This window comes from Sciurus vulgaris, assembly GCF_902686455.1.
Source record: "Sciurus vulgaris genome assembly, chromosome: 16".
Classification (NCBI taxonomy): domain Eukaryota; kingdom Metazoa; phylum Chordata; class Mammalia; order Rodentia; family Sciuridae; genus Sciurus; species Sciurus vulgaris.
The window spans coordinates 2,523,369-2,550,947 of NC_136477.1; the positions used below are offsets into that span (position 1 = coordinate 2,523,369).

Here is a 27,579-nt window from a genome sequence, read left to right on the forward strand (position 1 = left end):
GCGAACAGGATTTTTCTGGTTCCTAGTGACTTCTGGGAAGGATGGGGGGTGAGAGGGTGGGCCACACCTTCCTCTCGGCCCCACAGATCCTGATCCAAAACTGCCCATTCAATAAACCTTTAATTTTTTACATTAGAAAATAACGTGGCTACAAATCCTTTGGGGTCCCAGGCAGCTGCAGAGGGCCACCAGGGCGAAGGCACGGAGGTGGTCACCATCACAGGTACACCGGCTGCTCCTGGCCTGTGAGCAGGCGGTAGGTGGCGGCCGGCATGGTCTTGATGTGCACCTGGGGGACAGGACACGCTGAGGGCAGGCCCGAGCCGCAGGCCCCGCCCGGCCCCGCCCTGCCGCCGCGCGCACCTCGCTGTGGGCCTCGGTGAGCAGCTCGATGATGCGCTCGTGTCGCGTGGCCACCACGCTCTGCCCGTTGATCTCGATGATGCGGTGCCCGACGCGCACGCCCCCGCGCTCTGCGATGCCGCCGCGCAGGAGGCTGCAGACCTGCGGGCAGAGGGCGCTCAGGCCTCGCCCACCGGGCCGCCCCCCACCCGCCGCACCGGGCCTCACAATGCCGTCCTCCACGCAGAAGCCCAGCTGCTCACGCGCGTGGGGCCTCCGGATGATGGCAGTGGTGACGGGCGGGCAGTGCACGATGCTGAGCCTCACCGACAGCTGCGGCCTCACCTCCTGCGGGGCGGGGCGGGCCTCACCGGGGGCTGGGCCCTCGGCCGGCCGCTGGTGAAGTGGGGAGCACGGGCAGGGGCGGGGTCAGCTCGGTTCTGAGGGGCCCTTGGGGCGCTGCCTCCCGGGGACTCACGCGCACGGCCGCCTGGCACGCCGCCAGGGGCAGCCCCACCAGGCTGGTCCCGTTGATGGCGGTGAGGCGGTCCCCGATGCTGAGGGCGCCCGAGCGCTCGGCGGGGCCCCCGTGCAGCAGGTTGGCGATGACGGCCGTGGGCAGCAGGGAGCCCCAGCCCGACTCCACCAGCGCCACGCCCAGGCCCTCGCCCCTGCGCTTCTCGATGCACACCTGGTGGGGACAGGGCGGCAAGGGGAGGGCTGCTTGGCGTGCTGCCGCGGGCAGGGAGTGGGCATCGGCCGGGCGCGGGCTCACCTCCCTGCAGTTGTCACTGTTGGAGAAGTGGTCCAGGTCTCCATTGTGGAGATGGCCAGGGCTGCTGGCCCCCTGGCTGGGCCCGGTGCCCACCTGGCTGGGGTCAATGCCGCTCTCCTGCAGGAACTGGCTGTAGGCCACAGTGAAGGCCTGGCCGATGGCTCGTGCGATGAGCTGGGCCTGCGGGAGGTGTGGTGTCCCAGGGCGCCTCACAGTCCCCTTCAGGTCCCCAAGTCCCTGACATCCTCAGAGATAGGCCTTTCAGGCCCTACCTAGGACAGGATCCTCAGGAGATGGCCAACCACCCTGGGACTTTAGGAGCTGGGGACAGCCACTACCTTGGGGAAACTAGGGGAGGAAGGGGACAGCCAGCAGCCCTCAGCTGTGGAGGCAGCAGGGAGACCTGCGGGCACACGTGGCAGGGCTTCATCAACACACACCTGTCACCTACAAAGCCTCCTCCAACCCCACTCCTTCAAGAAGCCTCCCCAGTCCTCCAGGGAAGATGCTAAGCCCTGGTCCCTGACCAGGGGGCCAGTGGCTCTCAGGCTGAATCCTGCACTTCCAGAGCCCAGGCCGGAAGGCAGCAGCCGGCTGAGTCCCAAGCTTCCCGGGAGGGCGGGGCCGTGGGGACGCAGGGGGCAGCTGTGTAGGTGGGGCCGAGGGAGGCCTGTGGCCCTGCTCCGGGGCGCGGTGTGGGCTCACGTCCTCTGCGTGGAAGACGTGGCACGTCATCTTGCACAGGCGGCGGCCTCTGTCCTGGGGCGACCTCCGAGCCAGCCGCCGCCGGGCCATGAGCACTAGCACCTGTCCGATGTCGGCGATGTAGGAGATGGTCTGCAGGGCGTGGTCCATCATGGCCTCCTGGGGAGGGAGGACGGGAGTGCGGGGGAGGCTCCGGGCCTGACCCTGCGTGGCCCAGCCCGCCCTGCGCGGTACCTGGGAATCCGCAGCCAGGACCTTGATCCTCTTGGTGGAGACGAAGAGGTCCACCTCTGTCATGGGCTGGGTCTCCCCGTCGGGGGCCTGTGGGGAGTGCAGGAATGGAGGCCCCCAAGACCCACCCACAGGCCTGGGCCCCTGTGCACCCGCCCGGCCTCACCTTGACACGGTCCATCGCCTCCTGGGCCTGGGCCATGCGCGTGCTGGGGGGCGGGTTCCGCTCCGACACCAGCTGGGTGGAGCCCAAGTATTTGGCCCCAAATATGACACCATCCATGAGGTCCTCGTGGTCACAGGGACCAGGTACTGGGGGCAACAGTGGGGACAGGGTTGGCCCTCAGGAGTCCCGGGGCCTGCCTGCCCCTGGGGCTCTGGGCAGCTCAGTTCCTGAGTGTCTCTCTGCCCTGGCTCACCGTGCTAGTCAGGAAGCTCCGCCCACAGTCCCCAAACCCTCCAGAAGGCTGGGCCCTCACAGGTCCAGGACTCATCAGTCCAGAGCAGTCCTCCACCCCTCCAGGACTCCCATGTGGATCCAGGCCCGCAGCCAGATCCAACCCAGACAGCACTCTTGGACACTGTGTGCAGGACCCTGTTCTCAGCCTGGACCTGATGGCCCTCCTCCCGCTTCCAACACTGCTCTGGTTTGAAACTGCCCAACCAATGCCAGACCCTACTCTGCCCGGTTGCTCAGGACCCCTCCAGCCAGGCCAGGACACATGACAACTCTGCTCCTCGGTGGGGCAGAGATGACGGCCCACGTCTGAACTCACACGGTCCCGTGTGGGACAGAAGGCCCTGAACCCACGATTCCAGAACTCCCTGGCAGGTTTAGGTGACCTCGTTTCAGCAGGGGTTCCACAAACCGACAGCACTCCAGAGTCAGATCGCCCCACTTCAGGATTCCAGAAACTTTTGTTTGTGGCACTGGGCTCACACCCGGGGCTCCTACGTGCCAGGCAAGCACCCTACTGAGCCAGGTCCTGACCCTGGTTCTAGAAGTCTCCACCGTGGCTGTGGATATCTTCCTATGGCTCCGGAAGCCCCTCCATGTCTGCAACCTCACTGAACCACTGTTCTCAGAATTGTATGAACAGTCCACAAACAATCCTGCTCTAGGAGCATTCTGGACAGTTCTAGCACCAGCCCAGCCCAGAGCCATGCAGAGCCTAGATTTCCTGGAGCTGCCCAGACCCTGACAGCTCTGCCACTGATTCGAGGAGCACTGACTCTGCTCCTTGGAAGCACAGGCCAGGCCGACGTGGGGCAGCTCCGCCCGGGTTCCAGAAGAGGGCAGATAAAGTCTGCTCCCTCCAGGGTGCTGGACCTTCCCAGTCCAGCAGCACCAGACAGCTCAGCTCAGTGACCCAGAACACCTGCACAGCCCAGGCTCCTTGAGTTTAGGACCAGAGGCAGAATGCCAAGCCCTGGAACCCCCTAGGCAAGTGCTAGCCCCACCCAAGAACCTAGAACCTTCTCAGAGTAACAGGCTCAAGCCAGCTCCCCTCTCTGCCACAGAACTTGCTACTTGATTTCTATCTTAAGGTGGTTTGGGGAAAACACTAGAACATCCAAATGGCCAGATTCTTCTCACACCTTTAGGACATAAAACTGGCAAGTTTCTTCTGTGAAGGACCAAACAGTATTTTCATAACAGCATAACAGTCGTATGCTGCTTAATGGTGGGCTCACTGAGAAACACCCACAGGACTTCGGGGACTCACATCAGGGTGACTGTGCTGTCCCCAGGCAAGGCAGTCCTTGGGACCACCACATGGTCTGTCCAGAAACTGACCTGTCCTTGCACAGAACATGACTGTCCTGGGCTTTGTCCTCATCCACCTCAGCCACAGGTGATGAGTGCGTAGGTGTGACAAGGTTTCAATAAAACTTTATTAACGTTGAAACCGGAATCACGCGTCAGTTTCCTGTGAGAAATACCAATTTCCTTTCAAATTTTTAACCATGTAAAGATGCAAAAGCCAGACTGGGGGAGGGGTTCAGTGGTGGAGCGCTCGCCTCACATGTGCGAGGCACTGAGTTTGATCCTTGGCACCACATAAAAATAAGCAAAGAGAAATAAAGGAATTGGAGAAAAAAAAAACGCAAGAGCCATCCTGGCTCAGGAGACCTGTGAGGCTGGGCTGGGCTCAGCGGCGGAGCGCTTGCCTAGCATGCGTGAGGGCCTGGGTTCCATCTCAGCACCACAGAAAAATCAAATCGAAGTATTGTGTCCACCTACAGCTAAAACAAAGTACTAAGAAGAGACAGGCCTGTGAGAACAGAGCAGGCTAGACTAGCCTGCAGACGGTCATTTGCCAGCCTTCACTCTGGAACTCACCGCTATCAAGGCCACACCTGTCCTGCCACCCCCTACTCGCTCCAGAACATTCTCTGGACTCTGTTCCCTGGCCATCCAGAACCTAATCAAAATGCCAAGAGCTTCGGCAGAACCTCATCCTTACTGGTAAACCTCAATGCCCCCTCGGGAGCCCTAATCCCTGGGCGGGGTGGGAAGGGCACTCACCCTCCTGGAGGGCAGGGTATGAAGCCAGGGTCTTGGGGCTCTGGAAGGAGACAGAAGAGGGACAGGGCTGAGTCCCCCTGCTTGGGTCCAGGCTGTAGAGGACACCTGGAGGGCAGAGCAGGCACTACCTGGGCACCGGCAGGTGGCTCTTCAGCTGTGACCAGAGGTGAGGTCTCCAGCCAAGGCTCGGGAGAGCTGCTGGAGCTCCTGCTACCGCCCTGCTCGGCAGAGGCGCCCTCTGCCCATTCGGGGGGCCCTGACTCTCCATCTGCATCCTCAGGGGGCGGCAGCAGGTGATGGGCGGGCTCTGGAGGCTCCTGGGGACCCGGCTCAGAAGGCGAGTGCCCCTCACACTGCAGAAGGCTGAGGAGGTCATCCCGGCCGGCCTCGGCCGACAAGAGCCCACGGACGTCGGCCGACTCCTGCGGGGCCAGGCCCTGGCCAGTGGCAATGTGCAGAGGGCAGGGCGCGCTGTCTGGGGGCAGGCCCGCCAGATCTCTGGGCAGAGCCTCAAAGTGTCGCACCAGGTCCTGAACGCTCGTCCCCTCGAGTTCCATCCGACTCAGGCTGCCGGGCGCCTCCGGCACCGCGTCCCACTGCCCCTCTGGGGTGAGGTCCTCCGAGGGCACCAGCGTGTCCTTGGGCTCCTCCAAGTCCATGGCGGGAGGCTCTGAGCCGGGCCCGGGGGGCGCCAGGTACTCCACGGTCACTGGGGCTCAGGCCGGCGTCTTCTTGCGGCTCACAGAGGGACCCGAAGCTGGGGCTTCCTGGGCACCTGCTCCTACGGGTGCTGCTCCCACCGCGCGCGCGACGTGGTCCTCGCCGCGCCTGCAAGGGCCGCGCCCCGCTCTCACCGACCAGCCAGCCGCCCCGGCTGCCCAGCGCTGCCCGCAGGCCGCGGGGCTCCTCCCGGCCCGCGCGTCCCCGGCCCAGCGGACTCGGACCCGGCACCCGTCCCGCTCACCTGCCGAACCCAGGCCGAGCCCGCCCGCGCGGCCCCGGGGCCCCCGCGCCCGCGGCGACATGTCCGATGACCCTGCCAGCCGCCGCTCGCCGACTCCCAGCCCGGACGCTCGCTCATCTGTCCGCCGACGCCCCGCCCACCGGGCATGCGCGGCCTCGAAGGGCCTGCTGGGAAATGTAGTCCTTCCGCCCATCTCGCCACCAGGAGGCGCTGGAGCTCCGGCGGTGTAGAGTCACGGGTTCGAATTCCAGACTCGACGCTCTGAGAGAGCCAGCACGGGCCCTCTATCCGCAAAATGGGATTACTCATCACTGCTTGGTTCTTATGGCTGTGATGGCACGTGGCAAGAAGTGGGGCTGAGAAATACTGAAGAAGAGTGACAGGTGGTTTCTGGAACTTTGGGCGCAGCGAAGAATCTTGTTGAAGAAGCACTTCTGGTTTGGCTCACAGCAGGAAGACAGTGGTACTCCCGGGCTTTGGGATCGGCCTAGGAACTTTACCCACCCGAGCAGGATAGTGGGACCCACCTCCTAATTGCAGGTTAAGGATTTAGCAGTAGGTCTAGAATATAGTAATAATATATTTAAAGCGTTGACTTTTCTTTCTTTTAGGCTTTCAAATAATTGCTCATTGAATCGAATCAGGACTATGTAAGGTGAGATATTTAAAATAAATAAGTATCTGAAGAACAGCAAGAAATTAGTAAAACGTCCTCTGCGTATCATCTCGTACTGGAACCGTCTACAATAATAAACGTAATGCCCGAGGCTGGGAAGACTACACTTCCCAGGAGCACCCGGGGCCTACGATCCCAAGTACCCCCCTCGGGCAGGCCGGCGGAAGTCTCCCGGAAACGAGCGCGTGCACGCATTCGTCACACGTCATGGCGGCTCGACGCCTCTTCGGGGCTCCTGGTGCGTGGGCCCGCTGGGGAACCCGGGAGATCCTAGACTCTGCCTCTCCTGGAAGACTCTTGGTTCGGGACTATGCCAAAAAACCGAGTGAGCCGGGGTAACAGGGACCAAGAGGGGTACGGTGGACACACGGGGAATCGGTAGCGCGCAGGCGCTGGTTGAGAAGGCGGGCCTAGAGTTCCTGCGCAGGTGCGGAAACAGATGCCAGGCTGGCTGCGCAGGCGCAGTTTGGCCGCTCGGCGGACGCCTCAGGGCGCGACTGCATCCAGTGCGCAGGCGTCGGCGTGAGCCCCTGCGGCGCGCGAGAATATTTTGTGCGGGAGCGGTGTGTTTCAGTGCGCAGGCGCGGGTAGGCTGGAAGGAAGCGGGGGGCTAAGGTTCTCATTCTATTTATGCTTCCAAGTAGCTGTGTGATCTTGGACGAGCCGCCCCGGGAATCCGAGAACGATGTGCGCCCCCTCTTAAGTACCAAATTTTATTACTTTAGTTATTAAATTTTACCTGGATGCAGCCTTGCCTGATCTCCTGTGTTGAAAGGAGGAAGTAGGCAAATGTTAGGAATTACGGACGCGTCGGGCCGGTGGAGGGAGGCCTTCTCCGTGAGATGAACAGGAATCAAAACAACTCAGAGGGAGTTCTCAGCAAGCTGGGTCCCCATGATTCGGAGGTAGAAGAGTCCTGCCAGGGCTAGAAGCCCCCGAAGAGAGGACAGGAAGGGAAGGCGGGCCTTGGAGGGCGGAGCTGGGCTGACATGACTCCTCCTCCGCCCCCAGTCATGAAGGGGGCTAAAGGCGGGAAAGGCAGCGTGGTCAGCGAGGCCCTGAAGGACCCGGAAGTGTGTACCGACCCTGTCCGGCTCACCACGCACGCCATGGGCGTCAACATCTACAAGGAAGGCCAGGATGTGGCCCTGAAGCCGGACGCCGAGTACCCTGAGTGGTGAGTGGACCCAGCCGAGGCTGAGGACATCTGTGCAGGGTGGCCAGCCCGGGGCCCTGATGGTCACCACCCGGGGACTCGCCAGCCCTGATTCCCGCCCGCCCTCCCTCCAGGCTGTTCCAGATGAACGTGGGCCCCCCAAAGAAGCTGGATGAGCTGGACCCCGAGACCCCGGAGTACTGGCGGCTGCTGAGGAAGCTCAACATCTGGCGCCACAACCGACTGAGCAGGGGCAGGAAGTTCTAGCTGGGCAGTGGGGGCTCCAGGTCCAGGAGGAAGGCCTCTCCAGGCTCCAGGCCCCAGGCCCCGCGGTGCGCTCAACACCGCAGGCGGGAGCACCCCCACACCCCGGCTGGGCTTCTGCTCCTCCCGCTTCCCCAGCCTCGGTGGGCTGCTGGATTTCCTAGCCTTGGCCCAGCGGTCTGAACCCCGGACATGGACAGGGAGGTGGTCCCGCCTGAGCCTCGACCTGAGCCGCTGGAGGCAGAAGAGCCTTTGTGAGCATCAGGAACAGAAAGGTCCAAGGGTCGGCTGTCCGGCTTTGGGGTCCAGATCTGTGGCTCTGTCTGTCCCCGATCTTTATCCTCCCAGTGGGTGGCGCTCAGGGCAGCCTAGCCCCAGGCCTCCCAGCCAACACCGCCACTCATTGAGTGGAACTGGGGGTAGACTTCCAGGGCCAGTCAGCTAGGCTCAGAGGCCTGGTCCTCCCTTCTAGCTCCAGGTCCTCCACCGCTCTGTCCCGCTGAGCCCGGGGCTCAGCCTCCTTCTCTGCCCTCCCCAGCTGCATCGTGAGCCTGACACGCAGCCCAGGGGGAGGCCAGCTCCTGCATCCCGTTACCCAGCCCAGCTGTGGGGGGCCCAGGAGCCAGACCCAGGCACATCAGATTGGAGGGGTGTAGGGGCAGTGTCCAGTTAGGGCCAGTGGGGGCCTCTTGGAGAACCTGCCCTACCCAGAACTATTGATGGTCAGGACCCTGGGCCTGGCCTCAGGTGCTCGCTGTGTGTATGTGGGTGGGGGGGTGTTGGCTGGGCCTGTCCCCTCCAGGCCCCTCTGGTTGCTGACCCTGCAAGAGCTCCTCCGACTAACTGCCCCGTCCCAGGGAGGCGGGAGCCCTCATCCTCTTAGCAGACTGCAGAGCAGATTACCGGGTGCTGCCCCTGCTGGGCAGACGGTGCCCAGGTTCTCAGGGTTGTGCCTGCCTGCCTGGCCACTTCCCGCACCCCTCCTTCCACTGCTCCAGCCACAGGGGCCCTCTGCTGAGCCTTCAGGACACCAGGCCACCTGTCCCAGGGCCTTTGCACAGGTCTGCCAATGCCCAGAGTGCTCTTCTCCCGGACTGCTCCATGGCTGCTCCTGCCCAGATCACCCCATTAAAGTTGCCGTATGCTGCAGTCACCTGGTTTTTTTTTCTAGCACTTACACTGTCTAATGTTCTATACTGTTTTGTTTTTATTGTTGTTTTGTAAAATATTCCATGTCTGCTTCACTGCTGCATTTCCAGTACCTGGGACACGGTGAAGCGCTGGGGTGGAGAGTGGGTGGGCAGGGCCAGCAGGTTGCATGGACTGGCTTGGGGGTCCGGGACGAGGCACGGGCTCCAGTGGGGGGCTGGGGTTGGGGTGGGTGTGCCAGGTGGGGCACCAGCAGCCAGCCCTGCTGCGACCCTTACCTTGTGTGTCCCTGACGTGGCCGCTGCCCCCCAGCACCAGTTCCACCCCTGCCGGCCGTGCACCTTAGGCAATGGGCCTCCATCTACGGGCCTCCTTGGTTGAGGGGCTGACCGTGGAGCCCGCCTCCCAGGACTGGTGGCGGGAAGAGCGATTGGTGGGTGTGTGGTGAAGGGACGGGGCCATGCAGGAGAGGCTGGTGCTGTTACTTGTCATTTCTGGGGGGCTGGGCAGCTGAGGTGTGCAGGCGAACACTCCAGGATCCCTGGCCCAGGACGCCCACGGGGCAGGTCAGGGCCCTGGCTGGGCAGGAGGGTGCTGCCCTCGCTGCAAGGCGGAGAGGGCACAGGGAGGACAGGGTCTTACTCCCTGGTGACAGCCTGGCTTGACTGGCTGCTGTCACCAGGCATGTCTCAGGCAGGTGGCCAGGCTCTGTCCAGAGCCTGCGCGTGCTCCTTGGCCAGCAGCCGCAGGGACGCCTCCTCCAGGGTGAGGCCATCAGCGAAGGGGGGAGCGAAGGCATGGGGCCCCAGGGACGCCTGCAGCCCGGGGGCTGAGCTCAGCACGCGGGGGAGGCCCGGCACAGCCGGGGGCCCGGGGCCCAGCCAGGGCTCCAGGGCCAGTGGCAGGGCAGGGGGGCGGGCGAGGGGCAGTGTGGGGGCCTCGGGGAGCCTCGGGGCTGCCACAGCTCCTGAGCCCGACTCCAGGCGCTCCTGGCGGCGCCACTTGGCCCTGCGGTTCTGGAACCACACCTGGAGGTTGAGGGGGCTGCGTGAGCGGGGACCCTGCCTCCCACTCCCGGGCCCCCTCCCGTCTCGCAGCCTCGCAGCCTTCTGACCCACGACCACCGCCAGGACGCCAGTGGCCGGGCTGTGCTGGCCCTGGATTCCGGGTTGATGGGTCCCTGCGCCCGGCCCCAGGGGTCGGCCCCAAGTCCACCCTGCCTCCACTGGTCCTTGCCACAGTGCCCCCCTGGCCTCCGGGAGTCCAGGCTCATCTCTTGGCACTGGAGGCCTTTGGGGTGCTGCCCCTGCCCCCCAGCTCGCAGGCTCCCGTGGCCCCTCCCTCCATGCACCCCTCCCAGCCGCAAATTCCTGCTCCCGCCTCTAGGAGCAGGAAGCCCCTCTCTCCTCGGCCCCCAGCCGGGCTGGGGCCTCACCTGCACGCGCACCTCGGGCAGGTGCACCTTGGCTGCCAGCTCCTCCCGGCTGTACACGTCTGGGTAGTGCGAGGCCTCGAAGGCCCGCTCCAGCTGGTGCAGCTGGTACGTGGTGAAGGTCGTGCGGTTTCTCCGGTGCTTCTTGGGGGCCTCCTCGCCTGGCCCCAGGCCCCCACCCTCAGTCCCCGGCCCCTCTCCCGGGCTCAGGAACATGCTTCTCGCCCGGCGGGGAGGACAGTGGGAGGCCTCTGCCCGCCGGGGTCCTCTCCGGTGGGCCTCTCTCCGCCGCTTCTCTTCCACTACTCGTGGTGCGTCGGCTCCTGCGCCCTCTCCCTGGTGCCAGCTCTGTCCCTGTCTCTGTGTGTGAGGACCCTCGAGGAGGAGGAGGAGGAGACTGGCCTCAGGCCTCCACCTGTGCCTCCTGACGGCCTGGCCGCCCTCCACCGGCCCAGCGGGCCCAGGCGTCTGCTGAGCCCAGGGGAGGGGAGGATTAGTTGGAGCCGATTAACTGAGGCGGCCCCATCTGCAGGCGGGGTTGCCCTGAGCCTGCAGGCCTGGCTCCCCCTCCAGGCTCAGTTTCCCTGGCTGCAAAATGGGGACCCGAGGCCCACCCCATGGAGTCTCGGTGGAGAGAGCAGATAGCTTTGCTCAGGGAGCGTCCACTGTCACCATTTTTATCAGGGGGGGCCAGCAAGGGTGGCTTTCAGAGTCCCGGGGTCAGCTGAGCAGAAGTGAGCCGGGGGCGGGTGTGGTGGGCTCCTCTGGACAGGCAGCGCTAAGGGGCATTTTGGCTGGGTCTTGAGGTATGAATAGAAGTTCGCCATTCCTCTGCTCATTGGCTCCTGTGAGAAGCATTTCCTGAGCATGTACTGTGTCCCGGGAACACACAGGAATGTCATACAGCTGGCGTTGTGGTGGAAACAGACCGTCAGTGTGGCGGCTGGAGAGAACTCCCCAGGGAGGCCCCGTGGGAAGGAAGGCGACCCGGGCGAGGGAGGGTGCTGGGCACTACAGGAGGCCACAGCAAAGGGGCGTCCACGTGAGCATGGTAGCAGACCAGGAGGCTGGTGTGGCCCCAGCAGGGAGAGCCTGGAGGCCTGGTGGGGCCTGGGAGGGACGAGGAGCAGGACGTGGGATGGAGGGTCAGACCCCCGGGTGAGGGGCCAAGGGGCCTGGACACAGGCATGGGGGAGGTGGGAGGCCAATCCAGCGCAGTGAGCAGGCAGGTGCCAGGGGAGGGACGCAGGCTTCCAAGGGAGGGGGGCGCAGGAGCGAGGAAGGGCCCACACAGACCCCGGGAGTCGGCCGGCGTCGGGTCCAGCTGCAGAGGCGAGGGGCGGGAGGCCCGGGCCTGAGCCAGGGCTGCCCCATCGGAAAGCTGCAGTGGGCGCAAGGGCCGCTGCCCTGCACCTCCACACCCAGGCAGCCCGTCCTCAGTGGACTCATTGCCCTGGGTGGCCCGGAAGGCCAGGGGCCTGCGGGGACTCGGAGGGGTGGGGCTGGCGCTCCAGACGCTGTCAGCTTAGAGGGCGGATTAGGGGCTGGCGGCAAGGGACGGGGCCCTCCAGCTGGCTAGGCGACCCTCCCAGCCTCCTGCCCTTCCATTTCCCACTAAACTACTCAGGTGCTGGTGGCCACAGAGCGGGGAGGGCTTCAGGGGCCATGCAGGAGCCCAGCCTGACCTTGGGACAGCTCCACGTGGGACTCAGCTGGGGCAGGGCTGGGTGAGCACGAGAGGCGGGCTGCAGCCTCTGGCCACTGCCAGCTGGGGCAAGCCTGTGTGGTCCTGTGCCCCCGGCAGCTCCTGTGCTGGAACCTGGTTCTGCTCTGGAGAGGTGGGGCACGTGCCCACTGGACCTTCCACATAGCCCAAGGCCCTGGTGAGGGCCCTTGGACTTCCTGGCCAGAGCCCAATGAACCTCTTTCCTTCACACCTGGCCTGGTCTCAGGCATTCCATGATAGCAACTGAAACTGGGCCGAGAGGGCCGTGCCCGGCCCCGCCCCACCTCTGCAGTATCCTCATCACTGGCGAATGGGAAAGTCAACTGAGAAAGCTGAGGGCCAACATTGAGCACCAGCTGTTTGCCAGCCCTGTGGCGACTGTTCCTTCACTGGTGTGAGCCTTCAGGGTCCTCACACCTGGGGAAAAGCCTGGCTTATGGCAGAGGCTGCTGAGGCCCCGGGAGGGACAGCACAGCCAGCAGGGGTCAATTAGCCTGTGTGCCCAGGCCTCCCCGGGTAAGCACCTAAGTTGGCACCCTGGAGGTCCACTGTCCCAGGCACACAGCCGGGCTGCAACAGGAGGGGCAGCCTGGCCAGCCGTCCTCAGAGGTGCGAGCCCAGGCACGGCTCAGGGGCTAGGCCCTGCACAAGGGTGTGTCACACCAGGGCTGTGGGCCCTGTGCCCAGGAGGGCCTGCACACCCTGGGTGCCCTGGAGGGAGGGGGCGGGGGGCAGGACGTGTCCCTCTTGCTCACATGGATGGCATCCTTGTGACTGGGGTCTGGTGGTCGTGGGGGCAGAACTGGGAGAGGCCTGAGCTGCAGGCGCGGGTAGGGAGGCTGGCTCTGGATGCAGAGGCTGGGTGCGCCTCGGCTCTGGCGCCTGCCCAGCTGCCGGCACTGTGGGCCCTGGTGCCCTGGGGCTGACGGGCTCCCAGCATGGTGCCCACCCGGGAACCGGAGACACGGAGAAGGGCAAGGTGGCTTCCCCGAGCCTCTCAGAGGAGGGTGAGGCCACAGCAGAGCCTCTTCCGGGCTGGGACTGGGGTGGGCGGTGGCCAGGGACAGGAGACGGGGCGTGATGGCTGTCGGCCTTCTCCCAGGAACCCTAGAGCTGGGCTTTCCCTCAGGGAGAGCTGCGTCCCGTGGGGATCTCTGTGGCCCCCAGGCTGCGAGATCCCTGGGCACTGTCCCCTCGGAGGTCTGCAGGCGGGTCCCAGCAGGCGAACCTCGATGGGCGGCAACGGGGCCCCTGCGTGCTCCAGGTGGCATCCACATCCACGGGGCCCATCAGTGGAGCACCAGGCGGGGACAGCGGGTTCAGTGGGGCACGAAGGCTGCCAGCAAGGTCCATGCGGTCCCCGGGCGGAGGGGGCCGGGGCCACAGACACACGACAGCAACAGGCCTTGGAGCTGGTCTTTATGAAGGCCACCGTCCTCTGCTTCCCAGGTCTGCGCGTCCACCCTGCCCTGCCCACGCCGGCCTGGCCTTCCCTGGGCCTGGCCCGTGTGCTGCCCTGCACCCCTGCTCCATCAGTCCTCTGGGCCCTTGGCTGGGGTCAGGGCTCCTGGCTTCGGGGTGCAGTGGACACGTCAGCGTCCTGTGCCCCGACGGTGGCTGAGGCGCCCGCACTGCGCAGCTCCCGAGCCAGCTTCTCAGCCACCTTGCGGAAGGGCGGCCGGCGGGCGGGCTCGGCCTCCCAGCAGCTGCCCATGAGGGTGTGCACGGGCGCCGGGCAGCCCTCTGGGGGCTCCATGCGGTAGCCCTTCTCCACGGCCTCCGACACCTCCTTCAGCGACTGAGGACAAAGGGCACATCAGCGCGGGCGGCGGGGCCGTGCCCAGTCCTCAGGAGGCCCTGCTCACCATCTTGGGGTATGGAGCCCGTCCGTATGAGAAGACCTCCCACAGCAGCACCCCAAAACTCCAGACGTCCGACTTGCTGGAGAACTTCTGTGGGCCCAAAAGCAGGATGAGGAGGCCAGGGCTCCTGCCGCGGCCTCGCTTCCTCCAGGAAGTCCTCTGGCAGGGTCCCCATCCAGGTGAGCCCTGACACTCCTCCCCTCAGCCCAGAGCCCATGCCCACTTAAAGGTGGGCAAACTGAGCAGAGGGCAGGGCTAAAAGGAAGGGTTACGAGCTGGTGCTTACTGGAGGGCCATTGCCCTGGAGGTTCAGAGAGGTCTCGTGCTGTGCCCAGGGTCACACAGCAGAGCTGGGATGCCAAGTCTACTCTGTGGGACCCAGCAGCCCTCAGTGCTGAAGGGGGCTCACCCCATGTTTGAGAGCCTCGGGCGCCGTCCACTTGACAGGCAGCCGACTGGAGTCCAGCCCCTTCCGCTCGGCTTTGGCCAGGCCGAAGTCACTGACCTTGGCCACCAGGTCCTCGGAAACAAGAATGTTGCGCGCGGCCAGATCTCGGTGCACCAGCTTCTTGCTCTCCAGGTACTCCATGCCCTCCGCCACGTGCCTGGGTGGGGACCCCGAGAGCCTCAGAAGGCCGGGCCCTCCCAGCTCACTGCCTCGGTTTCCCCGGGACCCTGGAGCCCACCTCCCCCCAGGAGCCCCACGCACAGGGAGAACTGCAGGAGCTGGGCGGCGTGCACCAGGGCCCGGCCGCGCGTGCGCAGGAAGTTCACCAGGTTGCCCTGTGGGTGGAGAGAGGTCGGCTCCGGCCGCGCGGCCCCGCCCACCCTGCGCCCGGGCCGCACCTTGCTCACGTGCTCCATGACGATGTAGAGCCCCTGGTGCAGGATCACCCCCAGGAGCCGCACCAGGTTCTTGTGCTGCAGCTTCCTGGGGGCGGGTGGGGGCGTGAGAGGCGGCCGGACCCGCCCAGGGCCCGCCCCAGCCCGGGACTCACGTCATGACGGCGGTCTCGTCCAGGAAGGCCTGTGCCGTCACGTCGCACTTGATGTTCTTCACGGCCACCTTCTGCCCCAGGTACTCACCTTGCAGGACAGCTGGGGCGTGGGTGGGGACAGAGATCAGGACAGCACCAGCGATGGGGACCGCCAGGCACACTGACACAGCTGCAGGAACCAGCCCCACGCCCTGCAGGCCCAGACCCCAGGCCAGGGACCCTGGGAGGCCGGGATCTCAGACGCACCGCCTGGGGCCAAAACCCGGCCTCTGGACTGCTGAAGGCCCGCAGCTCAGGGATGTTTGTTTGCAAAGGGCTCAAAAATGCCAAGAGGACAGGGCTGGTGGCTCGGTGGCAGAGGGCACGCTTGGCCAGGGCGAGACCCTGGTTCCATCCCAGCACCAAAAGACAACCCCAAAAACAAAACAAGCAAAAACGCGCAACCAAGGGTGCAGACTGTCGGACAGCATGGGATCGTCACCCCGCCCAGTGGACTCTCAGGGCTCCATGGCATGGGCTCGGTGACCCAGACAGCGGCCACCGGGCCACAGAGCCAGAAATGCTCAGGCTCTGGACCTTTTCAGAGGAGGTGGGAACCCCTGCCCTGGGCCAGAGGGCATGGCATTCCGCCCCAGGCCAGCCTGGAAGCTGCAGGGCCTGGGGCTCCCCTGCCAGACTTCATTACTGCAGGGCAGATGGAAGCGGAGGCTCAGGCGCACGCCCATCCTGGGTCCACCCCGCCCGCCACCTCCTGCTCTGGCCACTCACCTCCAAACTCTCCCTCTCCGATCTGCGCCCCCAGCGTCAGGTGCTGCAGTTCCAGGAGCCAGCCAGCTGCAGGGGAAGGCCTGGTCAGGGGTGCTCGGCGGGACCCTCCCGTGGGGTCCACATGGCACCCTGCCGTGGACACACACTCCTGCAGCCACCTTCCCCAGCAGTGCCCAAGAAACCCCATGCTCGGGACCAGTGACCTAAGCTGGGTGGCTGGCAAAGCCATCCCCCTCAGACCTGCACACCTAGCCTTGGCCGGGACTCGCCCTGGAGCTTAGAGGCAGTGCCAGGAAACCCTCCGGTCTCAGGCTGGGGCCATCCTTTCTGTCCCTCCAAATGCCCATGGGCTTCCCGTCACCCTCCTTTATCTCTGACCACCCATGAACACATAGAGGCAAAACATACAATAAACATGGAGACCCATAAACGTTCTGGAATCTTCCAGGACTCTGGCTTCCCCAGACTCCTTTGCTCTGCGCCCTGCCCTGCAGCTGGGCTGCAGCCTCCTCTTCCTCCCAACCCCTGGCGCTTCCCGGTTGGTACTGGGTCCATCCTTAGCTTGGGAGAGTCAAGTGCTTCCGGGGCAGACTGGATACTCAGGCTCCAGGCTGGAGGGTGGCCAGGGCCGGGGAGGGACCGGCTCGGAGGGAAGGAGCTCAGGCCAGGTGTCTGGCTCAGGTGACGTGGCATGAGCAGGCGCAGGAATCCACTGCACATGGGGCTGATCTGTCCCTGTGGGCACGCTCCGCCTGCCCCAGGCAGCCCAAGAACCTTCAGTCCCATAGCGACCAGCTCCAGCACATGCCGGGAGGCGCCCGGACCTGTGCCCACCTACCCTTGGCCAGCTCCTCCTCCGCAGACCTGGTGCCCTGCTTCCGCTTGGGCCTCACCAGCTTCGTGCAGATGGCGCCCTTGTCCTTGCTGTAGTGCTGCAGGGACACAGGGAGGGCCGTGAGCCTGGCCCTGCGCCCTGCCCGCTTCTGGGGTGGTCTCCGGGTCGGGGGCGGAGGGGCTCGGGTCCCATGCCAAAGTTGGCCGATTGCATGAGAACCGGAAAAAGATGTCCGGTGGATTCTGGAAGATCCTCTGGACTGACACCTCCGTTTGGAAGTTCCCAGGCTCCCCAGAGAGGCCAGCCAGTCCTCAGAGACTCGCCACCCATGGGGTGGGTGGTCCTTGGGGATAAGCCCTCCACCTCTGCACTGAGGAGGATCCCAGTCGCCAGGGATGGGGTGGGGGCCTTGGAGCTTCCTGGGGATGAGGATGTCCCTTGTCTGCCCAGCTGCCAAGACCTGGGAGGGGCCCTTGGGTCCCTCTGCGCCCCCTGGGGGCAAGGCACCTCCACCATGTCCATGAGGTTGCAGAAGCACACGGCCTCGTCGATGGTGAGGTGGCCGTCGCGGTGCAGCACGCGGTAGTGAATGACGTCGCGGCCGAAGCTCACGCACAGCACGTAGTCGCCGGGGTGCCGCGCCGACTCGCGCACCAGGAACAGCCCGTCCTCCGGCGGCTGCAGCTGCTGCACCGCCTCCTGGCCCGAGATCTTCCCGTGGAACCACCTGCGGAGGCGACCGAGCAGCGCGCTGGGGCCCAGCCGGCCGCTGCCCGCCCCGCCCGCCCGCCCGCCGGCGCACTCACGGCATGAGGCTGAGCTTGGGGTCAGCGGAGAGGGCCTCGCGCTCCCGCAGCGCGCCGGCCGCCAGCAGCCCCTCCTGCCCGCTGGCGTGGTGCTTGGCGCGGTACCAGCTCTTGTTCTGCGGGGGAGGGTCGAGGGTGGGCTCTGGGTCCCGAGGGACACCCCAGCCCCGCGTGCGCACACGCCCCCCGCCGCACTCACCTCGCAGGCCTCCAGGATGGTGACCACGTCGCCCTTGCGGAAGGCCAGCTCCCCCGGCTTGGGGCGCGTGTGCTCGCACTTGGTGATACACTGAGTGCCGGGGGCCCAGCGCCTCTGGGGAGGGGGTGGAGCGCGCGGGGAGGACGTGAGGGCGCATGGGGAAGCCAGAGAGTGAGGACAGGCGAGGGGAGGAGGGACAGGGAGAGGAGAGACAGACAAGGGAAACAACCAGAGGGTGGCAGGGGCAGAGGAGGAGAGGGCGGGCAAGAGGGCTAAGAAATGTTGGAAGTCAACAGAGGGGACTCTGGACAGAAGGCAGGGAAGGCATGCTGGAGCTGGGGTCAGTGGCTGTGGTCTGTGCTGGCCTCCTGCAGGGGTGTGGACGAGCTGAGGAAGGACTGGGGACAGAGGCACCCACGCTGGGATACTCACGGTCGGCATCCTGACTGTGATGGGTGGGGGGCGCCAGGCTCCAAGAAGGCGAGGGCTCACCTGGGGAGGGGGCAGAGTCAAGCTCCGAGTCCTGATTCCAGGTAGGCTGGGACTCCAGGGTCCAGTCCCTGTCACTCGCAGTCCAGGCCAGGTGGGGGCAACAGCCAGGAGGCAGAGAGAGCCCCTCAAGGCATCCGGGGTCAGGCCCAGGTGCTGGCCCCTCAGTCCCCTTTGGGGAGGTGCTCTTTACCCGGGGAGGTTCCTTAGTTGAGTCACAGCCATGAAATGCCAGTCTGGAGACCATGGAGCCTCGTCCTGCCATCTCCCCCAAAGGGAAACTGAGGCACAGGAAAGGCAGAGCCCGTGGTCATAGGCTGTGTGGGAGGACCCGCCTGGCTCAGGCCGGCAGCCAGCACAATGTGTAGGGAGCTTGGTGCCACCTGACCACGCCTGGTTCTTCCTCTTTTCTGGCAGTGGGCAGGGGCAGGGAGGGGGAACAGGGATGAGTCAAGGTCATTACCAAGAACCTTTGACCCTGAGGTGGAGCAGGGCCAGAGGCAGGCATTGCAGCCCTGCTGGAGAAGCTGGATCTCCTGCCCCAGTCCAGGACAGACACACCAAAGCCCCTCCTTGCTGGCTAGGCTGGAGGGCCCGGCTGCCTCTCCCATGTCCCCTGCTGCAGGTGGTCGAGCATCAGGGAGGACGCGGGTGGGGGGATTCCGCTCCTCCAGCACACCCCCCAAGCCCTCCAGCCCCCGCTCCCGCGCACACTGATGAACAGGCACACAGACAGCCCCGGGCTCCGACCCAGGGACCAATGAACCGGGCCCTCGGCATAGAGACAGGTGCGCACACTCTCGCACGAGTGTGTATCCACGGACAGACACCGGACCCCGGGAACTGTGCACCTGTCCCCCGCCCCCAACTCACACACACAACCAACACCTGGGCGCCAGACGCTGGGCCACCCGGGCGCGCAGAGCTCCACGCAGGGCCGGGCACACGCATCCCGGCCACACGCGCACAGCCCTCCACGTGGACGCGCCGATACACACCCGGGGCTCGTAGCTGCGCACACCGCACCCAGAAACCTGCCCCGCCGCGCCCCGCCGGGATCGCTCTGCCCACCCTCCGCCCCAGCCACGTACTCGCTTCGCGCCGGGACGCGCGCACTCGCGCGCACACCGGCCCCTCCTGTGCAGTCCGGGCCCCCAGCCCAGAGCCCGTGGGGTCCCCACCCGCCGCGGGGTATCTCCTGCCCATTCCCGCGGACGCGCTCACCTGCTCAGGGGGCGTCCCCGGGTTGCGCCCCGCGCCCGCCCCCAGGAGGGCCCCCGCAAGCCCGCTGCGCACCCCGGGGCGGCTCGGGCAGCACGACTTGGAGCAAGTTATTCGGTTTCCTCATTTTTGGGGGGGGAAGGACGGCCAGGGAGTGGGGGTAGCGGGAGGCGCCGCGGCCCGGGAGCCCCCGCGGGTCCTAGCGCCGGCCGCACTGCGGTCTGCTCGCGCGCCGCCGCCGCCGCCGCCGCCGCCGGCCCCTCCCCGCCGCGCCCTCCAGGTCCCCTGCGCCTCGCGCGCGGACAGAGCGGGGTCCCAGGACGCACTCTGGATCCACAAAGAGTCCTGACCTGGCGCCCAAGAGCACGCGCCATCACCCACCACGGGAAGTGGGGTCGCAGAGCGCGGAGCAGGTGCTACACGCGCGTGCACGCGCTCAGGGGTTGGGGGAATCATGAGCTGCCCATCTGGGGAGGTAAGCAAGCCGCAGAGCCCAGAGGACGCCAGGACCCTTCCCAGCCTGCGGTTTCAGCTCTCTCGGTCTCACTTAAGCACCCACAGCAGAGGGCTGTTGTGCCTGGTGCCAGAAAACAAAAACAAAAGCCCTAAAAATCGCCACCTGCTTGGGCATGCCATCATCATCGGCACCATGCAGGGGAAATCGGGGAGAGCAGAGAAAGCACCTGGGAGACTCTGGCAAGGGAGGGCGCCCGATGGGGCGCCTGCAGGGCCTCCCCGCACTGCCCAGCAGGCAGGCTGGGCCACAGGTCTGTTTGCTCTCATTGTGGACAGGCCTGTGTCCAGGCTCCCCATGCTCGTGTCTGACCTCCTTGACCAGAGGTGAGGAGGCCCAGGCGTGGGGTGCCATGTGGTGAGACTAGGAAACGGCTCAGTCTCCGGGCGTGGAGGCCCCCGCCCCTGCCACCCACCTCGGTGGGCTCCTGTCACGGGATGGGTGGGAAGGCTCCTTCTGGTGAGACTCACCCAGGCACCATGGAGGGTGAGGGCCACAGCTCTCTGGTGGCCCTGAGTTATCAGCAGTGGCGTCTGCAGAGGGGCCTCCACACTGGGCTCCCAGCATCCACTGGCTTAGCACCCATGGCTCTTGGGGCTGCTGTGGGATGGCCCAGGGTGGGGTCCTGCGAAGGGCGGGGCACCCAGCTGCTGTCATTCTAGGGCCACAGGGCTAGAGCACCCTACATGGCAACCCCCATCACTGGCATGAAATGGAACTTTCAATAACCACAGCGGAAACCCAACCGTGCCAGGAAATCCCACTTCTGCTGCTGGCCACGACCGCACGCCACGCCAAGGGTGGCCTTCCTTCTGCCCCACAGGGCACCTTCTGTTTGAGGGGCAGCAGAGATGCCCTAGGCCCCTGTGGTGACAATCTCCGTGACATGCCAGGGACACGGGAAGAGGGTGGGAAGGGACTGTCTTCAGCGGGGAGCCAGCAACCCCGGGGCTGGAGAAGCACCAGCAGTCCTCCCAGGACCCCAGGCAACCTTGTGGCGATGATGGTCCGAAGAATCAAGGTGCTGAGCTCCAAATCTCCAAGAGCTCCCTGGCCGCGTGGGCACAGGCCCCAAGCTGCGCCTGACTCCCAAGAGTTGCGCTCCTGGTTGACCCGGGTCGGAACCACAGGACAGGGAGCTTCGGCCAGGAGGGAGCTGCCCACCCCGGGAGGTGCCCAGGAATGGACTCTTCCAGCCCCCAGAGCCCAGGACACCACCTCCTGCCCCTGTCGAAGGACTCGAGGGACTTGGCCTTCCCGTCTACCAGTCCTCTGCTCTTATCCTTGGTGACAGCCTCTTGGCCCCCGTCAGACATCCTGAGCCCTGGTGCAGGCAGGTGACCCTGCAGTCCATGCGTGGTAGCCAGCGGCACCGGGGAGCCCTGAAGGACTGGGGGCAGGCAGGGCCACATGCACTGCATCTCTGGCCGCGCGCGGAGGGGAGCCAGGAGGGACACCAGGAGAGGACCGCCCAGTCTGCCCCTCTCACTGAGCAGCTGCGCTCTGGTCACCGTTGCCCTGGCTGTTCCCTCTGCTCAGAATGCCCTTCCTGCCTGCCCAGTGGCAGCTCTGAGCCCGTGCTCGCGCCCAACTCACGTGGCACTGTTTCTGTGAAGCCTTCTCAGAGAGGGCCTGCTCAGGAAGGACCCTGGCTGGAGATGCCTGGTCCCTCTGTCAGTGGCAGGGGCTTGGACATGGCTGTGTCTCCCTGGCCTTGGGGCCAGGCTGTCAGCTGGCCTGTGAAGGAGGCGCAGGCCTGGGGCGCAGGCCACGCCTGGTTTAGGAAGCTGATGTTTCCCCTTCAGCAGGACCTTTCTGCCACTTACAGCCAAAGGGCCCCTCTTTCCAAACCCGGTACCAGAAGTGGGGCGTCAAGATGAATGGCCTGTCACGTGCGTCCAGTGAGTGTCCAACCAGGTAGAAAGAGGGGTGCCTTGGCCTCCCCTCCGCAAGGCGGCAGATCTGCCCTCATTCAGTTGGGGGTCTGGGCTTCTGCCACCGGCCAGGCACCCCGACCCTCCACCCACTTCTGCGCATGGCTGCTGGCCCAGAGTGCCCCCCGCAGGCGCAGCCTGCATGCCTGCTGCTCTCCAGGCTCCTGAGCTCACCTTGGATCGTGGTGCCAGAGAGGTGGGACGCAGCTGGCCGGGGCCAAAATGGTCCTGTGGATGCCTCTGGTGGGACTCCAGGCCTCCCGGAGGCCAGGCGCAGGCTGCATTCTAATCTGTTCTGCTTGTGCTGCAAGAACCACCAGTGGCTGCGAACCCAGGAGGCCTGCGGCAGGCACCTCACCAAGGCATCCGCGCGGGTCAGGGCTGGCTGTGGGGTGGAGACCCATCTGACAGCTGCTTGAATCAGAGGTAATCACGATGGAGGGAGGTGATTCTGGGCAGTGTTGGGGACGTGGACTACTGCCGTCTCGTGACTGTACGTTTCGTTAGCACACATATTTTCACTTTTTTTTTTTTTTTTTTGGTACTGGGGCTTGAACCCAGGAGTGCTCTACCATTGAGCTACACCCTGGTTCTTTTTATTTTGCATTTTGAGGCAGGGTCTTGCTTAGTTGCCCAGGCTGGCCTCAAACTTGGGATCCTCCTGCCTGAGCCTCCAGAGTTGCTAGGATGATAGGTATGACTGACCACCCCAAATTCCAGCCACTTGATCTAATATAGCTGCTCAAGTTCCAGTCATTGAATCTACATCCCAGTCAACAGGAAGTAGAGAAGGGAGTACTTCCTCCCTTTTAAGGACTCCTCCTGGAAAATCACCGATCTGTTGCTTTATCCCAGCTGGTGGAACAAGGCCACACATCCTGGAGAATGGAAAGTTGGGAAATGTAGTCTTAACACCAGAGGCTAAGGAGGAGGGAGGCAGGTGCTCTGGCCGCCTCCTCTGCCAAGCTGTAAGGCTGCCCACTCCCACCTCAGGACCAGACTCAAGCTCTGAGGCCCTGTGGGACATCCCCACGTCCCCTGCTGCGGTGGCCCTGAGCGTGGCATCCCACGCTGCTCTCCTTCCTTGTCTGGCCCCCTGTGCTTACCCGAGGGCGAGTGCGGGGTGGGCAGGGCGCGCACAGTCGTGAACTCAGGGCAGGCAGCTGCTGGTGGGCGCTCGGAGCATCATTTTTTAAGCCCATAGGTGCTGCAGGGGTGCCAGCTCCAGCGAGGCCAGCCTCCTCGTGCCCAGTTTGAAGACGGAGCCCAGGACAGGGGAGGTGGCGCACACTAGCTGCTGCAGGGCCGCTGTCAACAGAGCAGCCAGATCAGACTGCCCCAATTAGCAGGCCTTTAAATTTAGCTCTCCTCCCGCCCGGGGACTCGGGTCCAGGGAAGCGTGCGGGTGCTTTCCAGGAAGAGCTTGCCCCCCTGGTCTGCTTTCCCGCTGGGCCTGCCGGGCCTTTCTCCAGGTGCTCACTGAGGGCCTTTGGGGTGACCGCTTTGGGTGCCCTGGTGGGGAAGGTGCTCTCTGCCTGGAGCCCCATCCTCCTCATGGTGAAGACGGAGCTGGACGCATGTTTCCACCAACCACGCGTGGGAGCCGGAGCCACTGCGCAGGGGCACAGGAAGCCGCTTCCCACTGCACACCCCCAGCACCCTCGCCCCGCAGCTGCACACGCCCAGCCCCAGAGACTTAGCACGTGTGGTTCAGCTGCCTCCTGTGTCCTTGGTGGCTCTGCCCAAGGCCAGCTACTTCTCAGCCGCTCATCTTCTCATCCTCTGTTGTCCAAGCCAGAATGGCCCCCCCGGGACACCCCACTGCTTGGGGAGTCTTGAGCTTCTCCCTGGAGCCTGCCACGTCCAGGCCCTCAGGGAACCTAAGATTGAAGGTTCAGGAGGAAGCGCAGGGAGCCGCGTCACCGAAGGCCCTATCCAGGATGTCTCACCCCCGCCCCTGTCCCCAAGTCTCGGCCTCTAACGGGGTCACACACTCTGCAGTGCCTGGTGGTCTCTGTTACAGGCAGAAGCTAGCAGAGTCCAGCAGGGAGGCTGCGTTCCAAGGCACTTTGTTCGTGGACACTGTCTGAATTCGGGGTACTTGTCATGTGTCCTGCCATGCAGTGACTCTTCACGGAAGAAGAGAGGTCAAGGGGTCAGGCCCTGGTGTTTCTCTGGCATTTCCCCCACATTTCCAAACAGTATCTTTTATGTGTCTTTTATCAGCTGAGTGTTGTCCACTAATTCCCTGTTCCTGAAGGTCAACATTTAGCTCTACGGGACATTCTGCTTCCCAGGGAGTTACCTACCACACTCCCATTAAGCAAATTTTCTGTGCTTATCCTACCATGTGTAAACATAGCCTGCCCTGCAGCCACACACACTAGGAACGCTTGCTTTCTAGGACGTGCTTTTCCATTTCCCTGGAGTTAGTCATTGCTTTGGTTTTGTGTGTCTGACTTGCTCTGGTCTCTGGCCTCCCCAGCAGAATGACATTCTGCACCTGCAGCTGTAGTCCTGGCCCCTGTCTTCCCGGGCACCCGGGAGCTCTTTCCCAGGCCCAGCTTCCCCATCTTGGTTGGCTCCTTTGCCTTGGGAGCATGTGACCTTTTGGTTTTCCAGAAGGCTGATGAATGGCCGCAGAGGATAGGGTTCCAGCCAAGGGGCAGTGTTGCTCCCCTGCCCAGTGCCTCCAGCTTCTGCGGGGGGCAGGCATGTGGCCTGCTGGACCTGCGGGTCTCTTTCCCTCCCTGGCACCTCTGCGAGCTGCGCCTGGTGAGTCTGTCGCTGGTGCAGGGCTCTGGCGGGCGGTGCCGCCTGGGTTGAGTCTCCTCGGGGCGCCTGCCCTCTTCCTGGAGCCCTTCCGGGACCAGGACCGCACTTCTGTCCCCGTCCTCACACCCTTGCCACCTCTTCTTCCTCTTTCATTCTACTTCTAGTGACAATTCCTGTCCCTTTTCCTTTTTTTAAAACATCTTTAGTTGTGGATGGACACAGTACCTTTATTTTTATGTGGTGCTGAGGGGCACTGCTCGGCCACCGAGCCACAGCCTTCTATTGACATTTGCAGTGTCAGATCTTTTACATTTTCAAGACTTCTTTCAGGGTTTTCAATTATTCCTCTTTATTTCTTTTTATAATTATTTTGGTACTAGGGATTGAACTTAGGGACACTCGACCACTGAGCCACAACCTCAACCCTATTTTGTATTTTATTTAGAGACAGGGTCTCACTGAGTGGCTTAGGGCCTTGCTAAGTAGCTAAGACTGGCCTTGAACTTGCCATCCTCCTGCCTCAGCCTCCCGAGCTGCAGGGATGATGGCCCGGTGCTGTGACCAGCTCTGGTCTCCAACCAGATCACCTGTTTTTGCTCCTGGCCCTCCTCCCTGCCTTCAGCCTGCCTGGGTCTCTACGCCTGACCTTTTCTGCTCAGCACTAGGAAGTGCGTGGCACTGCTGAGTTCCCAGCAGCCTGCGAGGCTGCAGCTGCCAGCCTTCCTCTGGTTTTACAGGAGGATGGGAAGGTGGGAGCTGCCTGCGCCCAGGGCAGGCTTCTCTGCCCAGGTGCAGAGATGTTTGCTGGCTCATCTTTGGCATTCCCAGGGAGGGTAGTGTTTGGGATGGCTAAAGGATGGGGAGGCAGCACAGGCTGGCCCAGGACACGAATCGGTGCTGGGGACAGGCGAGGACGGAGGGCTGAGGGCAGCAGCTATGACTCAGATGGAAACCCCTGGGACACTCGTGCGCAGACATGGAAAGGAATCTTTAAAATGGAAGACACCATGCAGCGTGCACGCGCCTGGCACCCCAGCTACTCTGGAGGCTGAGGCAGGAGGACTGCTGGAGCCCAGGAGTTTGGGGCCAGCCTGGGCGACTAAACAGGGAGGGAAAGTGCAGGAGGGCCAGGATCGGGAAAGAGGCCCTCAGCCAGGAAGGGAGTGAACTGGCAAGGTTCTCCTGGAACAGCTTCGTGCACACGTTTCCAAGGCCTCGACGCGTCCCTACCTGTCCACCCAGACCTTTTCTTGGGAATCTAGCAGAGTTTGGTCCAGCGTAACTTACACCCTGAAAACAATGTGGATGTCCGACATAGGGGACAGCTGGGCACGTGAGGGTACCTTCGTCCAGTGCTGTGCCAAGCCGCCCCAGTCACACCTCACAGCAGCCCAAAGGTGGAACCAGCCCATCAGTGTCCATGAGTGGACCAGTGGACACAGCTCAGTTTATCCACCTGGAGTGTCCTTGGCCAGAGTAGGAGCGAGGTGACACAGCTGCAGCGTGGATGGACCTGAGGACCTTGTGCTCAGTGAGAGCCAGACACACAAGGTCACAGTGACATGCAGAACAGGGGGGTCCAGGAACAAGAAGTGGGTCGTGGGTGCAGGGCGGGGAGGGCTGGAGTGCTCATGGGGATGAGGTTTCCTTTTGGGTTGGTGGAATGTTCCAGGAAGTGGTGACGGCTGCACCACATTGTGAATGCCCCAAATGCCACCAAGTTGCACACTTTGAAATGGTTGAACGGGTGGATTTTGTTTTTTACCACACTTAGGAGAAGAGACGTCTCATAAGGTCATCAGAAGAATCAAGTTAGACGAAGTTGACCCGTCAAGTGCAGGATAATTGGGCAAGAATTCAAAGCTGTCACCAGGTCCAGTGAGGAAGACCATCCGCCTGTCACCACTGGTGCACTTAGGCAGGAAAGCCTCTGGGAAGGAGAGTTTCTCAGCAATTGATTGATGTGTTTCCTTTTTCCATTTTCCCAAATTTTCAAAATTTTTAACGTAGGAAAAACCCAACATCTTAAGCACAATTTAATTGTGGTAAAATACATATAAAATGGGCCATCTTATCCATGCCTAAGTCACAGCTCAGCGGCCTTAAGCACAATCACGGGGCTGCGCGGCTGTCCCCAGCGTCCAACTCCAGAGCTTCCTCACCTTCCCAAACTGAAACTGTCCCCGCTGAACACTGCTGCATCCTCTCCCCAGGGGCTGGCTCCTGCCACACCGCTTCCTGTCTCCAGGGCCTGGCGAGGCCAGGGGCCTCCTGTGAGTGGATCCTGCAGTGTGTCTGCTGGTGCCCGGCTCACCCACTGCGCGCAGGCCGCCGGCGTGGGGCTGCGTAGCACTCCAGCGTGGCCGGCGGTGCGCGGTGCGGCGCGGCGCTGCCTCCCCTGGCTCCGCGAGCGCAGGAGTGCAGGGTCTCCTTCCCAGCACGTGTTTCCAAGACGCGGGCCACGCGCTTCAACAGGAGCTGCGTCCCCGGGCCGCTTCCCGGGGTCCTCTGGCTCCCTGCCCCGCGGAAGCTTCCCCTGCTTCCCCGAGGCAGCCGCTCGGCCGCAGGAATGGAACCCCGGAGGCGACCCGGGAGCAGGAGCCGTCGCGCGTCCCCCGAGGCCGCGCGGAGATGCGCCCCGCGTGGGCTGACTGGGATCTCCTGGGAAGGCAGGCCAGGCCACTGTGCTCCGCCCTGCCGCCCCTGCGTCTCACAAGCACCCTCACACAAGTGGCCCGGTCCTGGGGGTGGGTTCAGGACCCCCCTGGGGCCTCGTTGTGGGGCCGGGCGCGCCGCGCCTTTCTGCAGGGACCTCACGCAGGGAGCCCACCGGCCCCCGTCCCCGCGGCCCTCCGGGCCCGCCGTCCCCACTGTCCCCGCCGCCCGCGGGGTCGCGCCGCGGCCCCGCCCACTCGCCCGCGTCACCCCGCCCACACTCACCCGCGTCTCCTAGCAACGCCCGCCGCCGCGCCGCGGTCCCTCTTCGGCTTCTCCCGGGACGCTCCTCCGCCCCCGGCAGTCTGGCTTCGGGCTGCTTCTGCGGAGGCTCCCGCGCGGCCCGCCATCCGTCGGCCCCCGCCGGGGGTCCCGGCCCGGTGGGACGGGGGCTGAGATGAAGGTCCGTCGGAAGCGACGGCCCTTTAAGGTCCTCAGCGGGCTCCCGCCCAGACGGAGCCTCCCTCTGCACCCAGCCCTGCACGAGCCCAGGCTGGATCCTGCTGTCGCCCC

At 64.1% G+C, this 27,579-nt stretch overlaps 4 protein-coding genes across 11 annotated transcripts; 1 reads left to right on the forward strand and 3 right to left on the reverse strand.

The window, feature by feature from the left end:
* Window positions 1-103: 103 nt before the first annotated feature.
* Window positions 104-5,704, reverse strand: APBA3 (amyloid beta precursor protein binding family A member 3). 2 transcript variants are annotated; one of them, XM_079116033.1, is made up of 11 exons: window positions 5,548-5,704; window positions 4,712-5,411; window positions 4,584-4,623; window positions 2,220-2,365; window positions 2,057-2,143; window positions 1,823-1,981; window positions 1,118-1,297; window positions 821-1,033; window positions 606-690; window positions 364-504; window positions 104-289 (listed from the first exon to the last, which is right to left on the reverse strand). In XM_079116033.1, exons 2-11 carry the CDS (start codon window positions 5,240-5,242, stop codon window positions 120-122), a joined length of 1,752 nt encoding a protein of 583 aa, XP_078972159.1. In that variant the 5' UTR covers window positions 5,243-5,411; window positions 5,548-5,704; the 3' UTR covers window positions 104-119. The 2 variants fall into 2 exon arrangements, with proteins under 2 accessions (XP_078972159.1, XP_078972160.1); XM_079116034.1 differs by having other exon boundaries at window positions 571-690; window positions 5,548-5,703.
* Window positions 5,705-6,392: 688 nt separating this feature from the next.
* MRPL54 (mitochondrial ribosomal protein L54) lies at window positions 6,393-7,664 on the forward strand. Its single transcript, XM_079116047.1, has 3 exons — window positions 6,393-6,548; window positions 7,235-7,400; window positions 7,514-7,664. Exons 1-3 carry the CDS (start codon window positions 6,431-6,433, stop codon window positions 7,644-7,646), a joined length of 417 nt encoding a protein of 138 aa, XP_078972173.1. The 5' UTR covers window positions 6,393-6,430; the 3' UTR covers window positions 7,647-7,664.
* A 1,767-nt stretch (window positions 7,665-9,431) lies between these two features.
* On the reverse strand, window positions 9,432-10,466 carry RAX2 (retina and anterior neural fold homeobox 2). The gene is made up of 2 exons (XM_079115269.1): window positions 10,228-10,466; window positions 9,432-9,820 (listed from the first exon to the last, which is right to left on the reverse strand). Exons 1-2 carry the CDS (start codon window positions 10,438-10,440, stop codon window positions 9,482-9,484), a joined length of 552 nt encoding a protein of 183 aa, XP_078971395.1. The 5' UTR covers window positions 10,441-10,466; the 3' UTR covers window positions 9,432-9,481.
* A 2,886-nt stretch (window positions 10,467-13,352) lies between these two features.
* MATK (megakaryocyte-associated tyrosine kinase) lies at window positions 13,353-27,364 on the reverse strand. Of its 7 annotated transcripts, none has more exons than XM_079115944.1 (14): window positions 20,113-20,318; window positions 18,101-18,317; window positions 17,851-17,910; window positions 17,419-17,532; window positions 17,220-17,335; window positions 16,921-17,140; window positions 16,417-16,510; window positions 15,579-15,644; window positions 14,811-14,910; window positions 14,668-14,743; window positions 14,522-14,595; window positions 14,222-14,417; window positions 13,816-13,902; window positions 13,353-13,748 (listed from the first exon to the last, which is right to left on the reverse strand). In XM_079115944.1, exons 2-14 carry the CDS (start codon window positions 18,170-18,172, stop codon window positions 13,509-13,511), a joined length of 1,515 nt encoding a protein of 504 aa, XP_078972070.1. In that variant the 5' UTR covers window positions 18,173-18,317; window positions 20,113-20,318; the 3' UTR covers window positions 13,353-13,508. The 7 variants fall into 7 exon arrangements, with proteins under 7 accessions (XP_078972070.1, XP_078972069.1, XP_078972075.1 ...); XM_079115943.1 differs by having other exon boundaries at window positions 14,659-14,743; window positions 20,113-20,317; XM_079115949.1 differs by lacking the exons at window positions 18,101-18,317; window positions 20,113-20,318 and adding an exon at window positions 27,292-27,364 and having other exon boundaries at window positions 14,659-14,743.
* Window positions 27,365-27,579: the final 215 nt, after the last annotated feature.

Bases quoted from the DNA above. Each gene is read 5' to 3' on its own strand.
- MATK (XM_079115943.1), bottom strand. From the start codon at position 18,172: ATGGCAGGACGAGGCTCCATGGTCTCCAGACTGGCATTTCATGGCTGT. The intron at 17,911-18,100 runs GTAAAGAGCACC...CCCCCTCCCCAG, and splicing joins CAACTAAGGAACCTCCCCGG to GTGAGCCCTCGCCTTCTTGG. The intron at 16,511-16,920 runs GTGCCTTGCCCC...GTGTCCCTGCAG, and splicing joins ACCTCATGGACATGGTGGAG to CACTACAGCAAGGACAAGGG.
- MRPL54 (XM_079116047.1), top strand. From the start codon at position 6,431: ATGGCGGCTCGACGCCTCTTCGGGGCTCCTGGTGCGTGGGCCCGCTGG. The intron at 6,549-7,234 runs GTGAGCCGGGGT...CTCCGCCCCCAG, and splicing joins GGACTATGCCAAAAAACCGA to TCATGAAGGGGGCTAAAGGC. The intron at 7,401-7,513 runs GTGAGTGGACCC...CCCTCCCTCCAG, and splicing joins GACGCCGAGTACCCTGAGTG to GCTGTTCCAGATGAACGTGG.
- RAX2 (XM_079115269.1), bottom strand. From the start codon at position 10,440: ATGTTCCTGAGCCCGGGAGAGGGGCCGGGGACTGAGGGTGGGGGCCTG. The intron at 9,821-10,227 runs GTGAGGCCCCAG...CTCAACCTCCAG, and splicing joins TGCCCGAGGTGCGCGTGCAG to GTGTGGTTCCAGAACCGCAG.
- APBA3 (XM_079116033.1), bottom strand. From the start codon at position 5,242: ATGGACTTGGAGGAGCCCAAGGACACGCTGGTGCCCTCGGAGGACCTC. The intron at 2,144-2,219 runs GTGAGGCCGGGC...CACTCCCCACAG, and splicing joins AGGCGATGGACCGTGTCAAG to GCCCCCGACGGGGAGACCCA. The intron at 505-605 runs GTGAGCAGCTGG...CTCTGCCCGCAG, and splicing joins CATCCGGAGGCCCCACGCGC to GTCTGCAGCCTCCTGCGCGG.